Source organism: Saimiri boliviensis, chromosome 11 (genome assembly GCF_048565385.1).
Source record: "Saimiri boliviensis isolate mSaiBol1 chromosome 11, mSaiBol1.pri, whole genome shotgun sequence".
Classification (NCBI taxonomy): domain Eukaryota; kingdom Metazoa; phylum Chordata; class Mammalia; order Primates; family Cebidae; genus Saimiri; species Saimiri boliviensis.
This window is the reverse complement of record NC_133459.1, coordinates 14,140,804-14,162,216: the sequence shown is the minus strand read 5'-3', so window position 1 is coordinate 14,162,216 and position 21,413 is coordinate 14,140,804. Positions and strand designations below refer to the sequence as shown.

At 48.3% G+C, this 21,413-nt stretch overlaps 1 protein-coding gene across 8 annotated transcripts in view; it reads right to left on the bottom strand.

The window, feature by feature from the left end:
• The window catches only part of FHAD1 (forkhead associated phosphopeptide binding domain 1), a 156,541-nt gene that overhangs the window by 105,525 nt on the left and 29,603 nt on the right, over positions 1-21,413 (bottom strand). For all 8 annotated transcript variants that reach the window (XM_074380102.1, XM_039474472.2, XM_074380103.1 and 5 more), the window contains 2 exons: positions 9,129-9,393; positions 1,972-2,081 (listed from right to left, as the gene is read on the bottom strand). In XM_074380102.1, the coding sequence (XP_074236203.1) occupies positions 1,972-2,081; positions 9,129-9,393 (375 nt within the window). The remainder of the gene's footprint in view (positions 1-1,971; positions 2,082-9,128; positions 9,394-21,413) is intronic.

The following is a 21,413-nucleotide window of genomic DNA, read 5'->3' as shown; positions in this document are numbered from 1 at the left end:
TTCCCACTCTTCCCCGCAACTCCCCAAAGTCCATGATCATTCTTACGCCTTTGTGTTCTTATAGCTTGGCTCCCACGTATCAGTGAGAACATACGATGCTTGGTTTTCCATTCCTGAATTAATTCACTTAGAATAATGGTCTCCAGTCTCATCCAGGTCACTGCAAATGCTGTTAATTCATTCCTTTTTATGGCTGTGTAGTATTCCATGGAATATATATACCACAGTGTCTTTATCCACTGATTGATGGAAGGGTTAGTTCTGTGACTTTGCAATTGTGAACCGTGCCACTATAAACATGCGTGTGCAATTATCTTTTTCGAATAATGACCTCTTCTCCTCTGGGCGGATACCCAGTAGTGGGACTGCTGGGTCCCATGGTAGTTCTACTTTTAGTACTTTAAGGAAGCTTCCCGCTGTTTTCCATAGTGGCTGCACTACTTTGCTCATGTAACCAAACGCCACCTGTACCCCAATAACTTACGGAAAAATTAAAAAAAAAAAGGAAAACTAATAAAAACTCTACAAAAACTTCAAAAAAATAAGATAAATAAATCCGTCTGTGGAAGAAATTAAAAAAAACAAAAACAAGAAAAACCAATTCCAGGTATCCCAATCAAGGCCCCCGACATGGGAATGAGGCCTTCTGAGACCACTGGCCCCTGCCACACCACCGGCTGACTGCAGTTGCCTGAGTGAGGCCAGAAGACAGTAGCAGGAGAATCTTCCAAGGCAACCCATAGAATTGTGGGAAATAAATTGCTGAGTTTTTTTTTTTTTGTTTTTGTTTTTTTTTTTTTTTGAGACGGAGTCTTGCTTTGTCGCCCAGGCTGGAGTGCAGTGGTACGATCTCGGCTCACTGCAACCTCCGCCTCCTGGGTTCAAGCAATTCTCCTGCCTCAGCCTCCCGAGTAGCTGGGATGACAGGCACGTGCCACCACACCCGGCTAATTTTTTTGGTATTTTTTTCGTAGAGACGGGGTTTCACTTTATTGGCCAGGCCGGTCTCGAACTCCTGACCTTGTGATCCACCCGCTTCAGCCTCCCAAAGTGCTGGGATTACAGGCATGAGCCACTGTGCCTGGACTAAATTGCTGTTTTAAGCCACTAAGTTTCGGGCCAGCTGTTTAACTGACAGAGCATCCAAACCCGGCTTCTCACCTTACTGCAGATTCCTGGACATGTCACTCCCATGTATCAGGAGCTCCAGGTGGTTCTGTTCCTTACGAACTCTGAGAATTGCTGCAGGCTCAGGCCCTGATCTTTAGGGGAAGCAAGGCATGGTTGGACTATTGCTTTTAGTATTAGATTTGTGCAAAAGTAGTCAATTATAGTACAATTTTCAGGTTGTGGCTAATGGAGGTGAAATCAACCTGGATCCATCCTCCCCAGGTTTGCTGACATTCATCTGTTCTGACCTTTCTCTCTTCCTGTCTACACCTCTCTGGTTTTTTAACAAGTCTTTCTCATTTGCTCAGCCATCTCTGACCTCAGCTCTCACCTCCTCCTGCTAGGGAGGCTAACTCAGGTCTGTTTAACTTCGAAGCTGGTGATGGAAGAGCTGTGGATTCCATCACCAGTTTAGAAGTTAACCAGAACTGGGTTGGAATCCCAATCCTGCCCCTTGTACTATGCAACCTTCGCCAAATTACTTAACCTCTCTGAGCTCGTTTCCTCATTGTCAAGTGAGGGTGATAAAAAAATCTATTCTGAAGACAGCAAAGGTTAAATGAATGAATGAATGTCAAGTGCACGGGACGCAGTCTAGCTCACAGTAGGTGCTTAATAAACAGTGGTTGCGGAGGTTGTAATTTAGAAGAAAACATGTGGTTGAATGTCTTGGGAATAAGAGGTGGTTTCCTGGAAGCAGGATAAGGGCACTTCTGGGCCACAGAAGGGAACAGACATGGGTGAGTCCCTCTGCAGTGCGCTTGCTGCTGCAGTCCGCCCCTCCCCAGACCCCTCCCTCACCTTGTCCTGCTGGGCCAGGTCCTGCTCCATATAAATCTCCGTGCTGGGAACTGCCCCAGGAATCCCCTCGGCCACTGACTGTTCTGACGGTTTCCTGGCATTGGTCCACACTAAGGCGTGAGATCAGCAGAGAGCACAAAAGACATCGTGAGTTTCACTGAGGCCTGAAGAATACGTTCACGTTAGCCTCCCTGTTTGTTTTTCCCCAGAGACTGACATTTGATGTAATTTTTAAAAACCTGCTGTGTGCGTGCTCACTGAAAAGCGGTGAGAGCGTCACAGAAGGACGAGAAAGAGAAAGTGCCCCTCACTCCCTCCTCCGGCGCTAACTGTGCTGTCACCTACCATGCTGGGTCTCTTTCCAGACCTTTTTCCTGTGCCACAGAAGAGCTGGTGACTTTGGGCAGGTCATTTAATCTCTTTTAGCCTGAGTCCACACGTACCATTTAGGGGCACGAAGAGTCTCTATCATAAAGGGCTACTGTGAGGAGTGAATGAAGTGTGGTCGAGCAGGGACTGGCAAACTACAGCCCTGGCTGGGGCTGAATCCAGCCCAGCGCCTGTGACGGAAGGGGCAGTTCTCCTGGAGTGCAGCCACAGTTACTCATGTATGCATCATCTTTGGCTGCTTTTGTGCCACAAACACAGAGCTGAGTAGCTGCAACACAGACTGTATGGCCCACAAAGCCTTATTTATATCTGGTTCTGTGATATTGGGATTTATAACAAGAAATAGATACAGCTGGGCCTCCGTATGTGTGGGTTCTACATTTTGTGGAGTCAACCAACTGTGGATTAGAATAATATATATATATATATATATATATATATTCTAAATATATATATGTATTTTCTACATATATATTCTAAATATATATATGTATTTTCTACATATATATATTTTCCATACACACACACACACAGACACACACACACATACACACACACATATTTAGAGAAAGAGAGACAGACAGACAGAGAGGGTCTTGTTGTCATCCAGGCTAGAGTGCAGTAGCATGATCACGGGTCACTGCAGCCTCGACCTTCTGGGCTCAACTGATCCTCCCACCTCAGGCTCCCAAGTAGCTGGGACTACAGGTGCATGCTATCATGTTTGGCTAATTTAATTTTTTGTAGAGATGGGATTTTGCTATGTTATCCAGGCTGGTCTCAAATCTCTAAGCTTAAGTGATCCTCCTGTCTCAGCCTCCCAAAGTGGTGCGATTACAGGTGGGAGCCACCATGCCCGGCCAAAAATATGTATTTTAAACCCAATAAAAAATAACAATACAACAATAAAAATTTAGCATAACAACTAGAGACATGGCATTCATATCGTATTTTGTAAGTGAGGGATCTGAGGCACCGGGATGTCAAGAACTTGGCGAAGGTCCCGCAGCTGGTAAGTGTGGAGTTAAGATCTGAACCCAGGTTTGTCTGACTCAGAGCTTGTACTCTCAACCCTTATGCAGTAAATGTACTGACCTTCGTGATATAGTGCTACATTTTAAAAAGTAGGATACCAGTGTTAGGGTCAAACGGTCCCATTATTATTCCATTATTGACAGTAAATATAAATCAGGATGACATCTTTAAAAATCACCTCCTGCATTTCTGCTCTCCATTCTAATTCTTTCTCCCTCAGCTGTATGAGCTTTGCCATTAAGATTTGGCCTTGGAGCTGTGGCCTCACTGCCTGCTGGAGAAGGGTGAGCACCGCCAAGATGGGGGGCCTTGACCAGGGCGATTCTGTCCCCTCCGGGGACATTTGTTATGTCTGGGGACAATTTCGAGTATCGCAGCTTGAGTTGGGGGAGAAGTGCTACAAGCATCTAGCGGGTAGAAGCCAGGAATGTTGCTAAACACTCAACAATGCACAGGCTGGGCCAGGCCTGGTGGCTCATACCTGTAATCCCAGCACTTTGGGAGGCTGAGGCAAGCGGGTCACTTGAGGACAGGAGTTCAGACCAGCCTGGCCAACGTGGCAAAAATCCGTCTCTACTAAAAATACAAAAATTAGCCAGGCATGGTGGTGGGCACCTGAATTCCAGCTACTTGGGGGGCTGAGGCAGAAGAATCGCTTGAACCTGGGAGGTAGAGGTTGCAGTGAGCCAAGAGTGAGCCACTGTACTCCAGCCTGGGCGACAGAGCGAGCCTCTGTCTCAAAAACAATGTTCCGGACCGCCCCACGACAAACGATTATCTGGCCCCACCTGTCGGCAGTGCCAAGACTGAGAAACCCTGACCCAGAACAATGAAGTTCTTGGCTTTGCGTTTCCAAGTAGAATTTTTCAAAGCTAAAGCAGGGCAATGGTCTAGAAGCAAAACACGTTTGTTTGAAGAGTCCGGCTCTGTTCAGAGAGGAAAGGCTTTCCCCAGGTTCCTCAAAAATGGGTGCTTTCAATGAAGAGCCAACCTGGAGGACTGGAGCTGGGAGTTTTCTCCTAAGCCTGGAGCAGAGAGGCCCGGGTCTCACACAAGGGAACTCCTCACTACAGGCAGATGAAAGCCCCTCTCCAAATCAGGGGAATGCAGTGGAAGTTTGGGAGTGGACACCACGGTGCCTTCCCAACCTGGGTGGTACCCCGGCGGGAGGCTGTAGTGGTGGAGCCCAGGGAGACCTGAGGGCCTCAAAGCCATAGACAGGACAGATCGTGGCTTATTCACTTCCCAAGTTCAACATGGCCCTGGAGAAACAGGGGGAAGCATCCACTCGTCAACGACTGAGTGAAAGAAGAAAGAGCACCCGTGTCCACCAGTGGAAGAATGGATAAAGAGAATCTGTGATACGGGTTCACGGAATGTGACTCAACGGTAACAAGGAGCAACGTGTAAGACACACAGCCAAATGGATGAATCTCAGAAATATGCTGAGTGAAAAAAGCCTCACATGAAAAACACACACCACATGATTCCACTGATTTGAGAATCTAGAACAGGAATCTGTAATCCATGGTGGAAAAAGAATTCGGAAGAGTGGTTACCTCTGGGGTTAGGGGCTGGGAAGTGACTTGGAAGCGACCTGAGGGAGCTTCCTGGGGTGATGGTGATGTTCTTGACAGGGGTGTGGGTTACAGAGGTGCATACCATTGTCAAAACGCAGTGAGTGTTCACTCAAGATCTGTGCGTTTCATTGAGTGGCAGCCAGTCTCCAAGATGGCCCTGGCGATTCTGGTCCCTGTATTCATGGCCCTATATAGTCATCTCCAATGCTGGATGAAGCTTGCATTAATATGCTCAAGCAGCCATAACAAAATACCACAGACTCGGGGGCTTAATAACAGAAATTGATTTTCCTTTATTAAATTTTTAATTCTTTCTTTTTAAAATAGAGATGGGGTCTTGCTATGTTTCCCCAGCTGGTCTTGAACTACTGGCCTCAAGGGATATTCCTGCCTCAGCCTCCCAAATTGCTGGGATTACAGGGGTGAGCCACTGCACCTGACTGAAATGGATTTTCTCAAGTTTTAGAGGTTGCAAGACCAAGGTGTTGGCCGGGTGGTTTCTCCTGAGGCCTCTCTCCCTGGCCTGCAGATGGCTGCCTTCTCATTATGTCCTCACATGGTCTTTCCTCTGGTGTTGCTTGTGTCCTAATCGCCTCCTCTCACAAGGACAACAGATTGGATTAGGCCCCACCTAACGACCTCATTTTAACTTAGTTACCTCTTTAAAGGCATTCTCAGCGGGCACATTGGCTCACACCTGCAATCCTACCACTTTGGGAGGCACCTGATGTCAGGAGTTCGAGACCAGCCTGCCCAACATGGAGAAACTCCATCTCTACTAAAAATACAAAAATTAGCCGGGCATGACAGTGGGTGCCTGTAATCCCAGCTACTTGGGAGGCTGACGCAGGAGAATCACTTGAACCTGGGAGGCAGAGGTTGCAGTGAGCTGGGATTGTGCCACTGCACTCCAGTCTGGGTGACAGAGTGAGACTCGGTTTCAAAATGAAAGAAAGAAAGAGAGACAAAAAAAAAAGAAAGAAAGAAAGAAAGATGGGAAAGGAAGGGGAGAGGAGGGGAGGAAAGAGGAGGGGAAGGGAGGGGAGGGAAGAAGAAAGGCAGGCATTCTCTAAATACAGTTAGGTTCTGTGGTACCGGGGATTAGGGCTTCAACATAGACATTTTGAGAGGACAATTCAGCCATAACAGCTTCTCTACATAACCAAGGCTACTGCAGAAATGATGGAGTTTCATTCCTCAGGCTGGATCTCCAGAGACATTGTGGCTGCTGCTTTTCTCTCTAGGACCACTCTTTTGGAGGAAGCTGGTGGCCATTTTATGAGGAGACTCAAGCAGCCTAGGAGAGGTGGCAGTGGTGAAGAACTGAGGCTTCCTGCTCTCAGCTAGTGAGGGACTGAGGCCTCCTCCCACACGCATGTGCACCAACTCCCCAGGAGATGTGTCCCCAGCCCCAGGCAGGCCTTCAGAGGACCGCAGCTCTGGTCGAAAGCTTAATGCAAACCTCCTGAGAGTCCCCGAGCCACAGCCATCCTGCGAAGCTCCACCCAAATGGCCGACCCACAGAAATGGTATAAGATAATGTACAGGGTTTGTTTGTTTAGGCTGCTACGTTTTAGGGTAATTGGTTATAAATTGGTAACTAATACACACTGTATGTTAATTTTACACAAAAAGACAAAACCGTTGAGCTCTAGTTGATGGTATACCTGCTAAATGTTTAGGTGCAAGTCTACAGCTCTAGGTAACTTATTTTAAAATGTATCCAAAATTAAGGTGGATTAACGAATTAACAGAATGTTTGATAGACAGATAGATATATATATAATAAGAGTACAGCAAAATGGGTCAGGTGCGGTTGGCTGATGTGTGTAATCCCAGCACTTTGGGAGATCCAGGTGGGTGGGTCACTTGAGGTCAGGAGTTTGAGACCAACCTGAGTAACATGACAAAACCTCATCTCTACTAAAAATACCAAAATTAGCCAGGCATGATGGAACGTGCCTGTAATCCCAGCTATTTGAGAGGCTGAGGCAAGAGAATCGTTTGAACCCAGGAGATGGAGATGGCGCCACTGCACTCCAGCCTGGGCAACACAGCAAGACTCTTGTCTCCGAAAAGAAAAAAGAGTATAGTACAGTAGATTTAGGTGGGGTAGAGGTCACTGTGACATTCTTTTCACTTTGCTGTATGTTTAAAAACTGTTCATATTAAAATGTGGGTGGGAAATGGCTGAGGCCATTTTCACTGTAGGTGGTAGGTGCGTAGCGGTGAGTTTGATGACGGTGATGACGTGAACTGTGGAGACACAGTGCATTCGCTCTTCCGTTTGCATATGTCACAATAATAACTACTATTTTAGTGACTGAGCAAGCTGACCGGGTGAATGGTCTTGAGCAAGACCGGAGGAAGATGTGGAAGCCGCTGAGAGATACTTGGGGACTCAGAGGGGTCTGGAGCTGGGACAAAGAGGACAGAGAATGGACCTTGGTGCCAGAGGCCATGGGGGAGCTCCGGGAACTGTGCCTGGGACTAAAGTGACCAGCTCTTCTGCCGGTGAGGCTGCCGAGACCAAGAGGACAGTGACAGACGAGAAGTTTCCTTCCCAAGTACCATGAGGCTTTCAAGGGGGTCAGTGGGGGAAGGAAGGAAACCCTGAAGGCTGTGTGTGTCCCAAAGTGACCAGGCTGTGACCGGGCCGTCACCAAGCTTGCCAGCCTTAAATGGGACTGAAAAACATGATTAGCTGGGCCTGAATATATGTCCCTGGGGAATCTTTTCCTTGATAGGCTTCGGTCTCTCCTCACCTGTAACATGGTGCTATAATATTTGAAAGCCTCCTAGGGCTGTTGGGGGCAAAGGGGATTACAATGACTAATATACTTGCACCTCGGAGTCAAAGTGTGGTGCAGATCCCGGGACACACTCACATGTACACACGCACAGAGGTGCGCGCGCTCTGCGGGCGTACGGGACACACACGCACACACGCACAGAGGTGCACGCGCTCTGCGGGAGTACGGGACACACTCACACGTACACACGCACAGAGGTGCGCGCGCTCTGCGGGCGTACGGGACACACTCACACGTACACACGCACAGAGCTGCGCGCGCTCTGCGGGCGTACGGGACACACACGCACACACGCACAGAGGTGCGCGCGCTCTGTGGGCGTACGGGACACACACGCACACACGCACAGAGGTGCGCGCGCTCTGCGGGCGTACGTGACACACACACACGCACAGAGGTGCGTGCGCTCTGCGGGCGTACGGGACACACACACGCACAGAGGTGCGCGCGCTCTGCGGGCATACGGGACACACGCACACACACACAGAGGTGCGCGCGCTCTGAGGGCGTACGGGACACACACACGCACAGAGGTGTGCGCGCTCTGCGGGCGTACGGGACACACTTGCACACACGCACAGAGGCGCGCGCGCTCTGCGGGCGTACGGGACACACACACGCACAGAGGTGCGCGCGCTCTGTGGGCGTACGGGACACACTCGCACACACGCACAGAGGTGCGCGCGCTCTGCGGGCGTACGGGACACACACACACGCACAGAGGTGCGCGTGCTCTGCGGGCGTACGGGACACACACGCACACACGCACAGAGGTGCGCGCACTCTGCGGGCGTATGGGACACACACGCACACATGCACAGAGGTGCGCGCGCTCTGCGGGCGTACGGGACACACACGCACACACGCACAAAGGTGCGCGCGCTCTGCGGGCGTACGGGACACACACGCACACACGCACAGAGGTGGGCGCGCTCTGCGGGTGTACGGGACACACTCACACGCACACCCGCACAGAGGTGCGTGCGCTCTGCGGGCGTACGGGACACACTCACACGCACACCCGCACAGAGGTGCGCGCGCTCTGCGGGCGTACGGGACACACACGTACACACGCACAGAGGTGCGCACGCTCTGCGGGCGTACTGGTGTGTGTGTACTGACAGCACCGAGGCTGGAGGGACCCGAGAGTCAACAGGGAGACCCTGGGGATAAGGATTACGGCTGATTTTTAAGCGTTTCCTACTTTCTGCTTCTCCTGAATTTGTTATTTTTTAGAATTGAACATGTTCTACTTTTAGAATCAAAAAGGGAAAACCAAGACCCATCCACATACCTGTGAATCCACCCCCAAGCCACCGAGGGCAGCCCTGACGCTTACCTTGCTTGATGATGGGGGGCTTGCGGGCACCATCCACCACGAAGGAGAACATCTCCTCTCTGGCGCTCACAGGCCGCTGGTGGGAGGCCGGAGGGCCCATGGTGGGTCTGGGGAAGCCCTGGGACCAGCTCCTTTGCATTGGCGCTGGCTGGACGCCCTGGTGGTAGGGGATATGTGGCGGGGGGCCCTGGCTTGGCTGCTGTGTGGCACGAGGTGGGTGTGGCCCTGGCCACGGTGCTGGGCCCCTCATCCATGGGTAGGAGACCTGCAGGGGCAAACAAGGGTCAGGGGAGGTTATGACCACCTGGGAGGGTCTCCATTCCTTTGTCCCAGCCACAGAATTGCTGCCTGAGGTCTTGGTTTGGTGGTGCATACCTGTAATCCCAACACTTTGGGAGGCCAAAGTGGGAGGTTAGCTAGTTTAAGCTCAGGAGTTCGAGGCCAGCCTGGGCAACATGGCAAAACCCTGCCTCAACAAAGAATACAAAAATTAGCTGGGCCTTGTGGCCTGCACCTGTAGTCCCAGCTACTCGAGAGGCTGAGGTGGGAGGATCACCTGAGCCCAGGAAGTTGAGGCTGCAGTGAGCAGTGATAGCACCACTGTACTCCATCCTGGGCGACAGAATGAGACCCTGTCTCAAAACCAAACAAACAAAAAAACAATGAGTCACTTCCTCCAGGAAGCCTTCCTGGACTATCCTCAAGTTTGGGATGGGGGTCCTTGCCTGGGCCACACGGCGCATATCAACACCATCATTTAGTGAGTGCGTCCTTTTCCCAGGCACCCTGCTGGAAGTCACCTGCGTTAACTCATTTTATACACTCAACACTCTGTGATGTCAACACTCAGAGGACACAGGCTGGGCAAGGCCAAGTGACCCCCAACACCACGGATGTGGTATTGGGCCTCTGAGCCAAGAGAATGCCCCCTCTAAGGGATTAGGGACTTTGCATCTATCTTCCTTACCGCTGTATCCACAGCCCCTAGAATAAATGCTTGGCTCATACCTAGTATGTCCTCAAATGTTGGTCAAAATAACAGAACAAGCCAGTCACTGAGATTCCAGCCCAGCTCCCTGGGACTCCACAGCCTTTTCTCCTTCTGTCCACACTGTGGGTCTGTCTATCCCTCAGAGTTCAGAGCTCTGGGGTTGCAGGGACGCGGATGGTCTAATCCGCCTTTGCTTTTCCACACCAGTACACCTGATTCCGGCAGAGGCCCTGGGGAAGAGGTTGCAACTACTTTCAGTGGAGAGCACGTCAAAATCCACCTGACCGTGGGCGAGCAAACCTGGAGCGTGCTGACGCCTGGCTGTGCTGCGGATTAATGCTTTAGTGGTGCTTTCTCCACGGTGCCTGGCGGCTGAATGACGCCATGGACGAGCACTAGCACTTCCTGCACCAAGCTACTGATTCCTCGCCATGACCCTTTGTGTGAGGGGTCTCCTTATTCCTGTGTTAGAAGTGAGGCTGGGAGAGGTTAAGGAATTTACCCAGTGCAGGAAGTGGTGGACAGAGAACTGGGATCAAGATCTGACAGCCCCTTCCTCCCCTCTCTCTCTCTCCCCCCTCCTCGGCCCCCAATTCTCTCAGCAGAAATAACACTTTCCAGGTAAGAGCTAAATTCAAAGAGTCTGCTTCCTAGGCAGGGTCTCATCCCTATTTTCTCAGGGCTCAGGGTTCTCCTTCTGTAGCCCAGAGAGAATATGAGCTGAGACACACACAACGAGGAACAAGAAAGAATGCTTTCAAAATCAGAGCTCCGGCGGACAGCACTTCCTAGAACTTCAGCTGGGTTTTATTCAAGAGGCGGCCCCTCTGCTCACTCAGGATTCTAATCTCCAAGCTGCAGTCTGTCTACAGCTGCTCAGGGATCCCATGCCTTCCCCCACAAGGCTCTTTCTTGGAGTCAGGGAGGAGTGTTCTGGGAAATAATGGCACCAGACTCCGATCTGCTGGTGATACATGGTTTGGCTGTGTTCTCGCCCAAATCTCATCTTGAACTATAGTTCCCACAATCCCCTTAGGAGGGCCTGGGAGGGACCTGGTGGGAGGTAATTGAATCGTGGGCGTAGTGACCTCCATTCTGTTCTTGTGATGGTGAGTGACTCAAGAGATCCGATGGTTTTCTAGGAGGCTTTCCCCATCCCCTCACTCTGCACTTCTCCTTGCTGCTGGCATGTGAGGAAGCACATGGTTTGCTTCCCTTCTGCCATCAGTGTAAGTTTCCTGAGGCCTCCCCAGCCCTGGGGAACTGTGAGCCAATTAAACCTCTTTCCTTTATAAATTTAAGTTTCCAGTATGTCCTTATAGCAGTGTGAGAACGGACTAATACATCTGGAGATACCCGGCCAGGCATTCACAACGACACTGGCCCACCCGAAATCTGTATGCAGGAGTGGGTCTGGGGAGAGTTCTAGAACTCTGTTATCTCACGTATAGTTTCCCGTTTCTCTCCACTGTCAACATCTCAGCCTCTCCACCTACCCTCTCTTCCATTCTTTGGTTTCAGAAGCTGAGGCACTGGGCTTCTGCCCGGGGCTCACTTCCCCATCCATCCCGTTCCTCCCCATCCCCGGGGCTGTCTTGCCTCACTCATTCCCATTACCTTCTCCTATGGGTTTAGTAAGTATTTACTGAGTGACTGGGCTGAAGGTGAGAGCAGGTAAACTCCAATGCAATTTACCCCAGCCTTCTAGAACGCAAATGTTGAGATTACTTGTTGTGGTGGACAAATCCACTTGCATACTGGGACATTTGGTGGGCCGGGCTCTAAGGTAAGGGTGCCTCATGCCAACTAACTGCACAGGTGCTAAGGGGAGTGGCTGTGTCTCGTGCCTCAAGGGCAACAGTTCTGCAGTGGCCAGGCCAGAACCCCTCAGCATCTTTTGGAGACTGTGGGTAATCTCCCTCCTCCTCTCAGCTCGTTGTTGTGGGTGTGGCTAAGCAACAAACCACATTCACTGGCCATAGTGATTGGCCAGGGGTGGGGCATGGGATCCAATCAGAGCCAAGGAGACTAGGCTGGACACCAGGATCTCTAGCCCCAGAGACCTGGGGACTTGCGAATGTAGCCAGCACCAAAGAGTGCAGCCCAGACGTTGAGAGAGGGAAGCTGAGTTTCTTTTCTCCTTTTTTTTTTTTTTTTTTTTTTGAAACAAGATCTCATTCTGTCATCCAGGCTGGAGTGCAGTGGCATGATCACAGCTCACTGCAGCCTAACCTTCAGGGCTCAGGTGATCCTCCCGCCTCAGCCTTCCAAGTTGCTTGGACTACAGGTGCAGGCCATAAGGCCCAGCTAATTTTTGTATTTTTTGGTAGAGATGGGATTTCACCATGTTGCACAGACTGGTCACAAACTCCTGGCCTGAAGTGATCTTCCTGCCTTAGCCTCCCAAAGTGCTAGGATTACACACATAAGCCCTGTCACACAGCCTGTTTTTGTTTTTTAATGGTAAAAAAACACATAACAAAATTCTCCATCTTAACCATTTTAGGCGTACAGTTCAGTATTTTTAAGTATATTGTAACTGTTGTGAAACAGATCTCCTGAACTTTTTCATCTTGCAAAAGTGAAAATTTATTCTCATGAAATAACTCTCCCTTCCCCTCTCCTCAGAGCCCCTGGTAACCACCATTCCCTTTCTATTTCTATGAATTTAGGTACTCCTTTTCCCTCATATAGCTGGATTCATACAACATGTGTCCTTTTGTGACTCATTTATTTCACGTAGCAAAATGCCCTCAGGATTCATCCATGTTGTAGCATGTGTCAGAATGTCCTTCCTTTTCATGGCTGAATAATATTCCATTGTATGGACAGACCACATTTTGTAGCCATTCATCTGTCCATGGACATGTGGGCTGCGTCCACCTCCTGAATACTGTACATAATGAACAAATAGAGAAGCTGGTTTTGAGCCCTGGCTCGCGTTGCACCCTGCACTAACTGCTCAGTACTGCAAGGATGGTTAGAGCTGGTTTTGGCATTTGCAGCCCCCACAGGGCTAATGAGAGGGTCTCTAAAGGGGCCAGCGCACGATGTGTAAATGCAGCAAAGACTGCAGTCAGCTCTTTTGGTTAAAAAAAAAAAGAAGTTTTACGACGTTTGTTTTTAAATATTTATTTGTTTGTTTGTCTGTTTAGTTTTTGAGACAGAGTTTCTCTCTTGTTGCCCAGGCTGCAGTGCAATGGCATGATCTTGGCTCACTGTAACTTCTCCCTCCCAAGTTCAAGTGATTCTCCTGCCTTAGCCTCCCAAGTAGCTGGTATTACAGGCACGCGCCACCACAGCCGGCTAATTTTTTTTTTTTTTTTTTTTTTTTTTTTAAGTAGAGATGGGATTTCACCATGTTGGCCAGGCTGGTCTTCAACTCCTGACTTCAGGTGATCTGCCTGCCTCGGCCTCCCAAAGTGCTGGGATTACAGGCGTGAGCCACCGCGCCCGGCCTTGTTCATTTGTTTCTTAAAAGTGTGTTGACTGAAGGTGGCTTAGTCGGAAGGTTAACACCGGTCTTCTCTAGTTAACAGGCCTACTCGATCATAAGCAAGGTCAAGGTTTTCTCAGAAATGGCTGCTGGCGACCACAACGAAACAGTGAGGGGGAAAAACAGACATAAGAAAAAGAATTCTGAAAAACTGGCTGCTGGCTGAGCTCACGTGAGAACGTGCACGGAGCCTGCGGTCAAGGTGTTATCAACAAGTCTGGTTTAGAAACATTAGTTTAAAAACACTTGCTAGTGCCTTCGTTCTTTCATTCTCTTCCTTCCTTCATTTTTTTCCCCTCCTTCCCTCCTTCCCTCCCTCCCTCCCTCCCTTCCTTCCTATTTCCATATGGTATGTGCCCTGGTGGGCTTTTGTTTGTTTATTTTTGAGGCAGCATGTGCTATGCCTGATTTCTTCCACACTGTCTCTAAAACAGCAGGTTGCCAACCACCTGGACCATACCCATAGCTGAATTTCTGTCACCTTGAACAAACACCCAACCACTGATGTCCTCAAGAACTCCAAATCCCATTGTTTCTAGATGATCTCCTTGTTTCCTGTGTTATCACACTGACATCTGCTTCTGACACTGTCAAGGCTTCAGGGTGAGAAGGGTACCGTAAAACACCAAGGGAGTTTGCGCAGGACCCATACATTCTTCCAGGAAGCCCTGGAGGCTGTGGACAACGACCTTGCCTCTGAAGAGTCTGCCATGTTCTCTGCTGTCTGCAATTGTTACCACTTGCCTTTGAACCACCAAGGAGAGGAGGCCCTAGGTGCTAGGCTGTGCTGTGCCCTTTGTATATGTGGCCTCATCTAATTATGATATTAACTCTGGGGTAGGGGTGGCATTTTTACTCCTATTTTGTGGATTAAGAAGCAGCAGCTCAGTGAGGTTCCGTGACTTGCCCAAGGTCCTGAAGCCTGGAAGTGGTGATGCTGTCTGACTCCAAAATCTGTGCTCTTAGAGCTTCTGGGTCATCTGAAGTCATGATTTACACTTGCTTTCCTTCCTTGCAAAAGGATTTTAGATGATTGGTTCATGAAGAATAGATTTTCTGAGTTAAAAAATGAAAATAAGAAATAGATGGTGTGAAAAACCCCAAGATGGTGCATGGGCTGTGTGTGAACAGGATTTTCTAGGAGTGCTGTCAGCTCCCTCATGCAAATTTGATTCACAGGGTACGTGCAACACCCTGGATGCCACTCAGAGAACTGCAGCCTCCACCCAGGCAGGGCTGTGGCTGGCTCGCTGCTGTGCCAGGGGAGAGCTGGGGCCTGTTGGCGCTGCCCCTGAGAGCTGATGAGTAAGTGTTCAGAATTCTGTGAGCTGGCTGATAAACATAGCCATTAAAAATAAATTATATACGCTTACAATTAAATTATACCAGAAACAGCGGCAATAAATACTTAAAATGTAGCCTCCCAATTATTTTACTATATTTTACGATAACCTATGCTTTTAAGGTGATTTTTCCCACTGTGTCTGTTGGCAGTGCTGCAGAGTGACGTGCTGCTACACGGCCCTCTGTGGCTCTGTGTTAGTGAAGCTTGAAACTGGCCATGATGGTGAGGTAGGGGGCGGGATTCAACTCTGGCGGTTTGGCTCAGACACCAGACCAAATTGAGGACCAGCAAAAACAGGGCAGCAGAGACACGCCCACCAGTGTGCCCTGTCAGTTTAGCATTGCCATGGCAACACCCAAAAGGTACCACCCCTTTCCATGGCAATGACCCAACTACCTGGAAGATAATACCCTTTTCCTGGAAATTTCTGCATAAACTACTCCTTCGTTTCTGTGTAATTAAATGTGGATATGAATATGACTGCAGAATTGTCTTTGAGCCGCTACTCTGGGCACATTGCCCATGGGGCAGCCCTACTGTGCCAGGAGCAGGCCCCCTACTGCTGCACTGCTGCTTCCGTAGAAGGTGCTGTCCAACACCCCTGGTTTGCCCTTGAATTCCTTCCTGGATGAAGCCAAGAACCCGCTCTGGCTAAGCCCCAGTTTGGGGGGCTTGCCTATTTTACACTAATAGTTGTATTTATACCACAGAAATCAGGAAATGCTATAAATCAGGGATTGATTTTTTTGTTTTGTTGCTTGTCTATTTTTAAGAAGGTGCTGGATAAAATATTAATACAGATGAAATTTTAAAATGTTTTGTGTCAGTAGCCATCACATTATGAATAGCACAAAAGACATGGAAGAAATTTTCTTCTGATATTAAAAAGCTATTATCCAATAGTTTCTCCTGGTATTCAGAAACTATTATCTGACAGCAAAGAAGTTGCTCATGTCACTGATGAACATGTGAGTTTCCAACACAAATCTTTCTCATTTCACTTTCATCTTACTCATAAAGGTAAACAAATATATCCCCTAATAGTCAGGTTGGAAACTTACTCATTCATCAGTTGCTACCATAAGTTGGCCAGGGATACAAGAGTTTGGCAAAAATCAATAGAAACCCTCTGTGAGAATCTATGTTTATGGAATTTACGATGAATTTGCAATAGTCTTGTATATTTTATTATTATTTGTAAAGAATGTGCTACACTTTCTTTGTGTCGGTAAGCTTTATACTACACCTGCATACTTGACTTTTTCAGACATTCACCAGCATAGCACTGGCAGGGCCCAGTGCCCAGTGAAGGGCCTGGCATACACTCTAGGCGCCCACTTACCCAACTAAACAGTTGGCAAACAGAGCCAAAGTCCAAAAGTCTTTGGCTGATTCTGGGGCTGGGGCAGGGAAAATACATGATGAGCCCAGGGCACCTGGTAACAGCAGAAAGTGAGTAAGTGATCAGAAACAGACGGGGAGGGCTCTGTTAGCGGGATGAACAGCCAATCCGAAAGAGCTCCCAGTGGCCAAGGTTCCAGATTAATGTGAACTGCAAAATAAATGACATCATGGTGGATTATAGCCTAGAGAACCAAATAAATATCCAGGAGTATTTATTTCATGTATTTCCACCAGTATCTATCCATACTGGTAGGAATACATGAATGAGTAAAGAACTAAATGGGGGAGAAGGGGCACTTCTTTACGGAAGAGTGTAACCCACGTAGGTAATCCCCATCCAGGAGGTGCAGCCGAATCTTAATCACTGCCCCCACTCCCCTCTCCTTTGAGGGTTGGCTAAGCTTAGTGACTTTCTTCCAAAGAACAGATTGATAGACAAGGAAGCAGTAACTTTACTGTGGAGAGACCTGGCCAACGTCCCCTCAACCACTGGATGAAGCTAACATCACTGGGATGCAGGTGGCTATCAGTGCCCCTGAAACGATGAGACGATAGGGACACTCTACCTTCGAGGCAGGCTTTCCGAAAGCTGTGACCCCACTCTAACCAAAGGAAAACGTCAGATGAATCCAGACTGGGGAATGCTTTCTGGGATACCTGGCCAGTATTCTCAGGACTGTGAAGGCCACGGAAATCAAGGAAAGACGGAAATTATCACAGACCAGGAGATACGATAATCAAATGAATGTCATGTCCTGGAATGCGTCATGGGTCCTGAAGTTTAGCTGATATTAACAATAATGTACTGATGTTGATTTTTTGTTTGTTTGTTTTGAAAACTGTACTATGGTCATGTCAGATGTTAACCATGAGGAAACTGGGAGGGGTAGACCAGCACTCTCTGTACAATCATCACAGCTTTTCTGTGAATCTAACATTATTCCAAAATAAAAAGGTGATTCAATGTTTTTTTTTTTTTTTTTTTTTTTTTTGAGACAGCGTCTTGCTCTGTCACCCAGGCTGGAGTGCAGTGGTGTGATTTCAGCTTACTGCTACCTCCGTCTCCTGGATTCAAGCAATTCTTGTGACTTAGCCTGCTGAGTAGCTGGGATTATAGGCAGGCGCCACCACGCCTGGCTGATTTTTTGTATTTTTAGTAGAGATGGGGTTTCGCCATGTTGGTCAGGCTGGTGTCGAACTCCTGGCCTGAACTGAAGTGATCCACCCACCTTGGTCTCCCAAAGTGCTGGAATTACAGGTGTGAGCCACCATACCTGGCCAGATTATTTAATTAAAACAAACAAAAAACTTTTTTTTTTTTTTTTTTTTTTTTTTTTTTTTTTTTTTTTTAGGAGACTTTTGCGTTACCAGAAAAAAAGTGCAAAATCCACATGGAATGACTAGTATCGCTTATTCATACAGGTGGCCCTCTGGGTCTACTTTCAGCCTCCACTTCCTCTGATCTTACTCAATTTCACACTAACAACTACACAATTATAAAAACAGGAAGGGGCGAGAAGGAAGCGGGGAAGGGGCACACAGATCCCAGCAGAGAGCAGCAACTGACTTCCAGACCCTAAAACGCAGACACAGGAGCCCCGAGGCAGCAGAGCGTGCCATGTGGGGCCCGGGCAGACAGCCTTCTCCATCTCAACAGCTCCTGGGGAGTTGCCAGGATTCAAAATTGGGCAATAATTCTAAGTCCCCAAGAAACAGGGTCATTTATGTCTTGGATTTTCCATTCCAGATTATACATTTTAGAACACTGAACAGCCAAGTTATATACCACTTCTAAGTTTTAGAGCTGAAAGACTTAGGTCCCTTTGAGCTATGCAAAAAGGCCGTTCATCTGCATTTTGGCCAGGTGGGTGAAGGGACACCCACGTGCATTCTGGCCCACCTTACTTTCTATCTGTGAAATCCTTCTAGCTTCGTTTTCCTTTTCCTTTAAGTTCTGGTTCATTGCCTGCTCCGTCCACGAAATGGGACAGGGAATCGAAAGAGAAAACAGTCAGATGTTTGCCAACAGCCTTTTGTAGCCCTAGACTCGGCCTGCTTGAGCTCAGTCTTGCCAGGCTGAGTGACTGAATGAACAAATGCACAATCAACTAACTTAGGAACGGTGGCGACGTGCCTGCGGTTTGGGAAGAGTGTGACCTGCAGGACGCAGCCATGTTTGGTCCCCGGGCTTTGGGCCGGGTCCGTGTTCTGTTTCACCAGGATGCTGAGGCTTCCGCCTGTGCTCCTCCCTGCAGTCCCCTATGCTGTCTGCGCGCTCTAGACATCTGAGGACGAAGCAAGCATCGGGAGTCCGTCCGTGTTTTTGCCGAGGACATTGTGCCTGAGGCTGTCTGCTGCCCCCTGCCCTCCATTTCACCGGCTTTGGAAAATTTCCTTTGATATAAAAAACCTGGTCTCGGGATTTTTCATCACATCAGCAGCCCGCCCCTCCCTCTCCCCGTCCAGGAGCTGTAAAAGCACAGCGTAGAGGAAAATACTACACGATCGGGCTGGGAGATGACAAAGCGTGGCTACTGAGACATTGCTTCTGAAGTGGGCCGTGCTCTCTGGTTTTTTGCTCAATCCCCAGTTTATGAGGCCTGGTTACAGGCAAAGCCACCTCCTTCTCAAGAATGTGGAGTACTTAGGCTGGGTGCGGTGGCTCACGCCTGTAATCCCAGCACTTTGGGAGGACAAGGCAGGCAGACCACAAGGTCAGGAGATGGAGACCACCCTGGCCAACATGGTGAAACCCCATTTCTACTAAAAATACAAAAATTAGCAAGCTATGGTGGTGCATGCCTGTAATTCCAGCTACTTGGGAGGCTGAGGCATGAGAATCACTTGAACCCAGGAGGCGGAGGTTGCAGCGAGCCAAGATTGCACCATTGCTCTCCAGTCTGGTGACAGAGCAAGACTCCCTCTTAAAAAAAAAAAAAAAAAAAAAGAACGAGGAGTACTTAAAGATCTCATTTAAAGGTTTCATGAAGATGGGAAATGCCTCCTTCCCTGGGATGGATGACTAAACCCCCAACTCTGTATGTTTCCTGATAAAGGGTGGATTATTCATCATTTTCTTTCCCCAAACTCCCAGCCCCGAACCTTATTACGGAGGCTCAGCTTAGGCAGGATGAATGCTTTCTTATCACGGGCTTTTTTTCCCCCCCTATCTTCTGCATGGGTTTGGGGGAGACACTCCTCCCTCCTACAATTCTGAGCCCATTAATTCTGGTGAAGCTCATCCCCTCCACTCCAGGGGAGGGAGTGTGCCCCAGCCCTGGCCAGTCAGAGTGTTCCATGTCTCTGGCCTCAGTGATTGGTTCAGGGATAGGCATGCGATCCAAAGCCAAGCCAATGAAGAAGCTTGCTCTTTTCCCAGAGCTGCTGAGTTTGGAAGGTGCTAGGGTTGCCAGTGGCTACCTCACTATAGGTGAGGAAAGCATCTGCTTGAGACTGTGAAGCTCACAAAGATGAAAGAGACAGATTCCTGAGCATCCCTTGAGCACCTGGATCCAGCCAGGCCTGAAGCTGGTACTTCTGGCCTCTTCAGTTACATGAACAAGAACTTCAACTACCTATTCTTCTCTTTCTTTCTTTGCTTAGGCTAGTTTAAATTGGGTTTCCGACACTTGCAAACAGTAAAATTTCCTGGGCAATATGCCTATTGACACTTGAGCACAAACATCACTAGGTACTCAGAATGAAAGGTGTTATACAGGTTCTGACTTGCTTGAGTAAAACCCGCCAGGCTATAATCATGTACCAAACTGACCTTTCAGCTTGTAAAAGTAAAGCAGTGACCCCAGAGAAGAAGTGATTTAAGACCAAGGAACAAACCACAGGTAGTGAAACATTAGGTAGAGAAATCTGGAACAAATACGCAATTCTCTAACTACAGCAGGTTCCAGACTATGTACCTCAAATTTCTGTTTCAAAAGTTATACCAGGGAAAACATTCCAAAGTTTTAAAAGAAAACTTCCAGTTGAAGAGACGGGGAAAATTTATAAACATTCATCTATTGTGTATATTATATATCAGTGTCAAGCATATTTATCAGACGTGTCAATATGATTATATTATTACTACAGATGCAAATGCATATACTTGTATGTGTAGATTTAAAACCACGTATCTCCAAGTTCTGTTTTAAAGAAGTAGTCCTAAGTAGTTAACATATGTGATCTGGTAATCCTGGCACTTTGGGAGGCCGAGGTGGGCGGATCACCTGAGGTCAGGAGTTTGAGACTAGCCTGGCCAACATGGTGAAACCCCATTTCTACTAAAAATACAAAAATTAGCCAGGCGTGGTGGTGCGCGCCTGTAATCCCAGCTACTCAGGAGGCTGAGGCAGGAGAATCGCTTGAACCCAGGAGGCGGAGGTTGCTGCAAGACGAGGTCGTGCCACTGCACTCCAGCCTGGGCGACAGAGTGAGACTCCATCTCAAAAAAAAAAAAAAAAGGTAATGGAGACTGTTGAAAGCCTGTTTTTCCTTTTTCGTATTCCTCAGTTAACTAAGTCAGCTATGGAGCAGCGTGGTTCCCAGCAGACAGCAGGGGCGTTCGTTTTTTTCTCCTATCCCCCTAATTTCCCATCGTCCTTTTCAGTCCTTTCGGAAACTGGGTAAATGAAAGAGGCAGTACCGCATAGTGTTATGAGTGGAGGTTAGTAAGCTTTTGCTTAGAGAGCCAGACAGTAAGTATGTCTGGCTTTGTGTGTCATATGATCTCTGTCTACTCAGCTCTGCCATCGGACCAGGAAAGCAAACACTGGCAACACCAAAATGATTGGGCATGGAGGTGTTACAATAAAACTTTATTCATAAAAACATGAGATGGTCTCTATTTGGCCCATGGGATGTGGTCTGCTGACCTCTGGTTAAGATCATGGGATTCAGAATTAAACAGAATTGGTTCAGCTACCTCTTCTGCTTCCTACCATCAACCCTGAAAAGTGTGTTGCTTTTTGTGCCTCACCTGTAAAATGGAGATGACAACAGATACTTCTTTGTGGCAACTGAATGAGATCACATATGTTAACTACTTAGGAC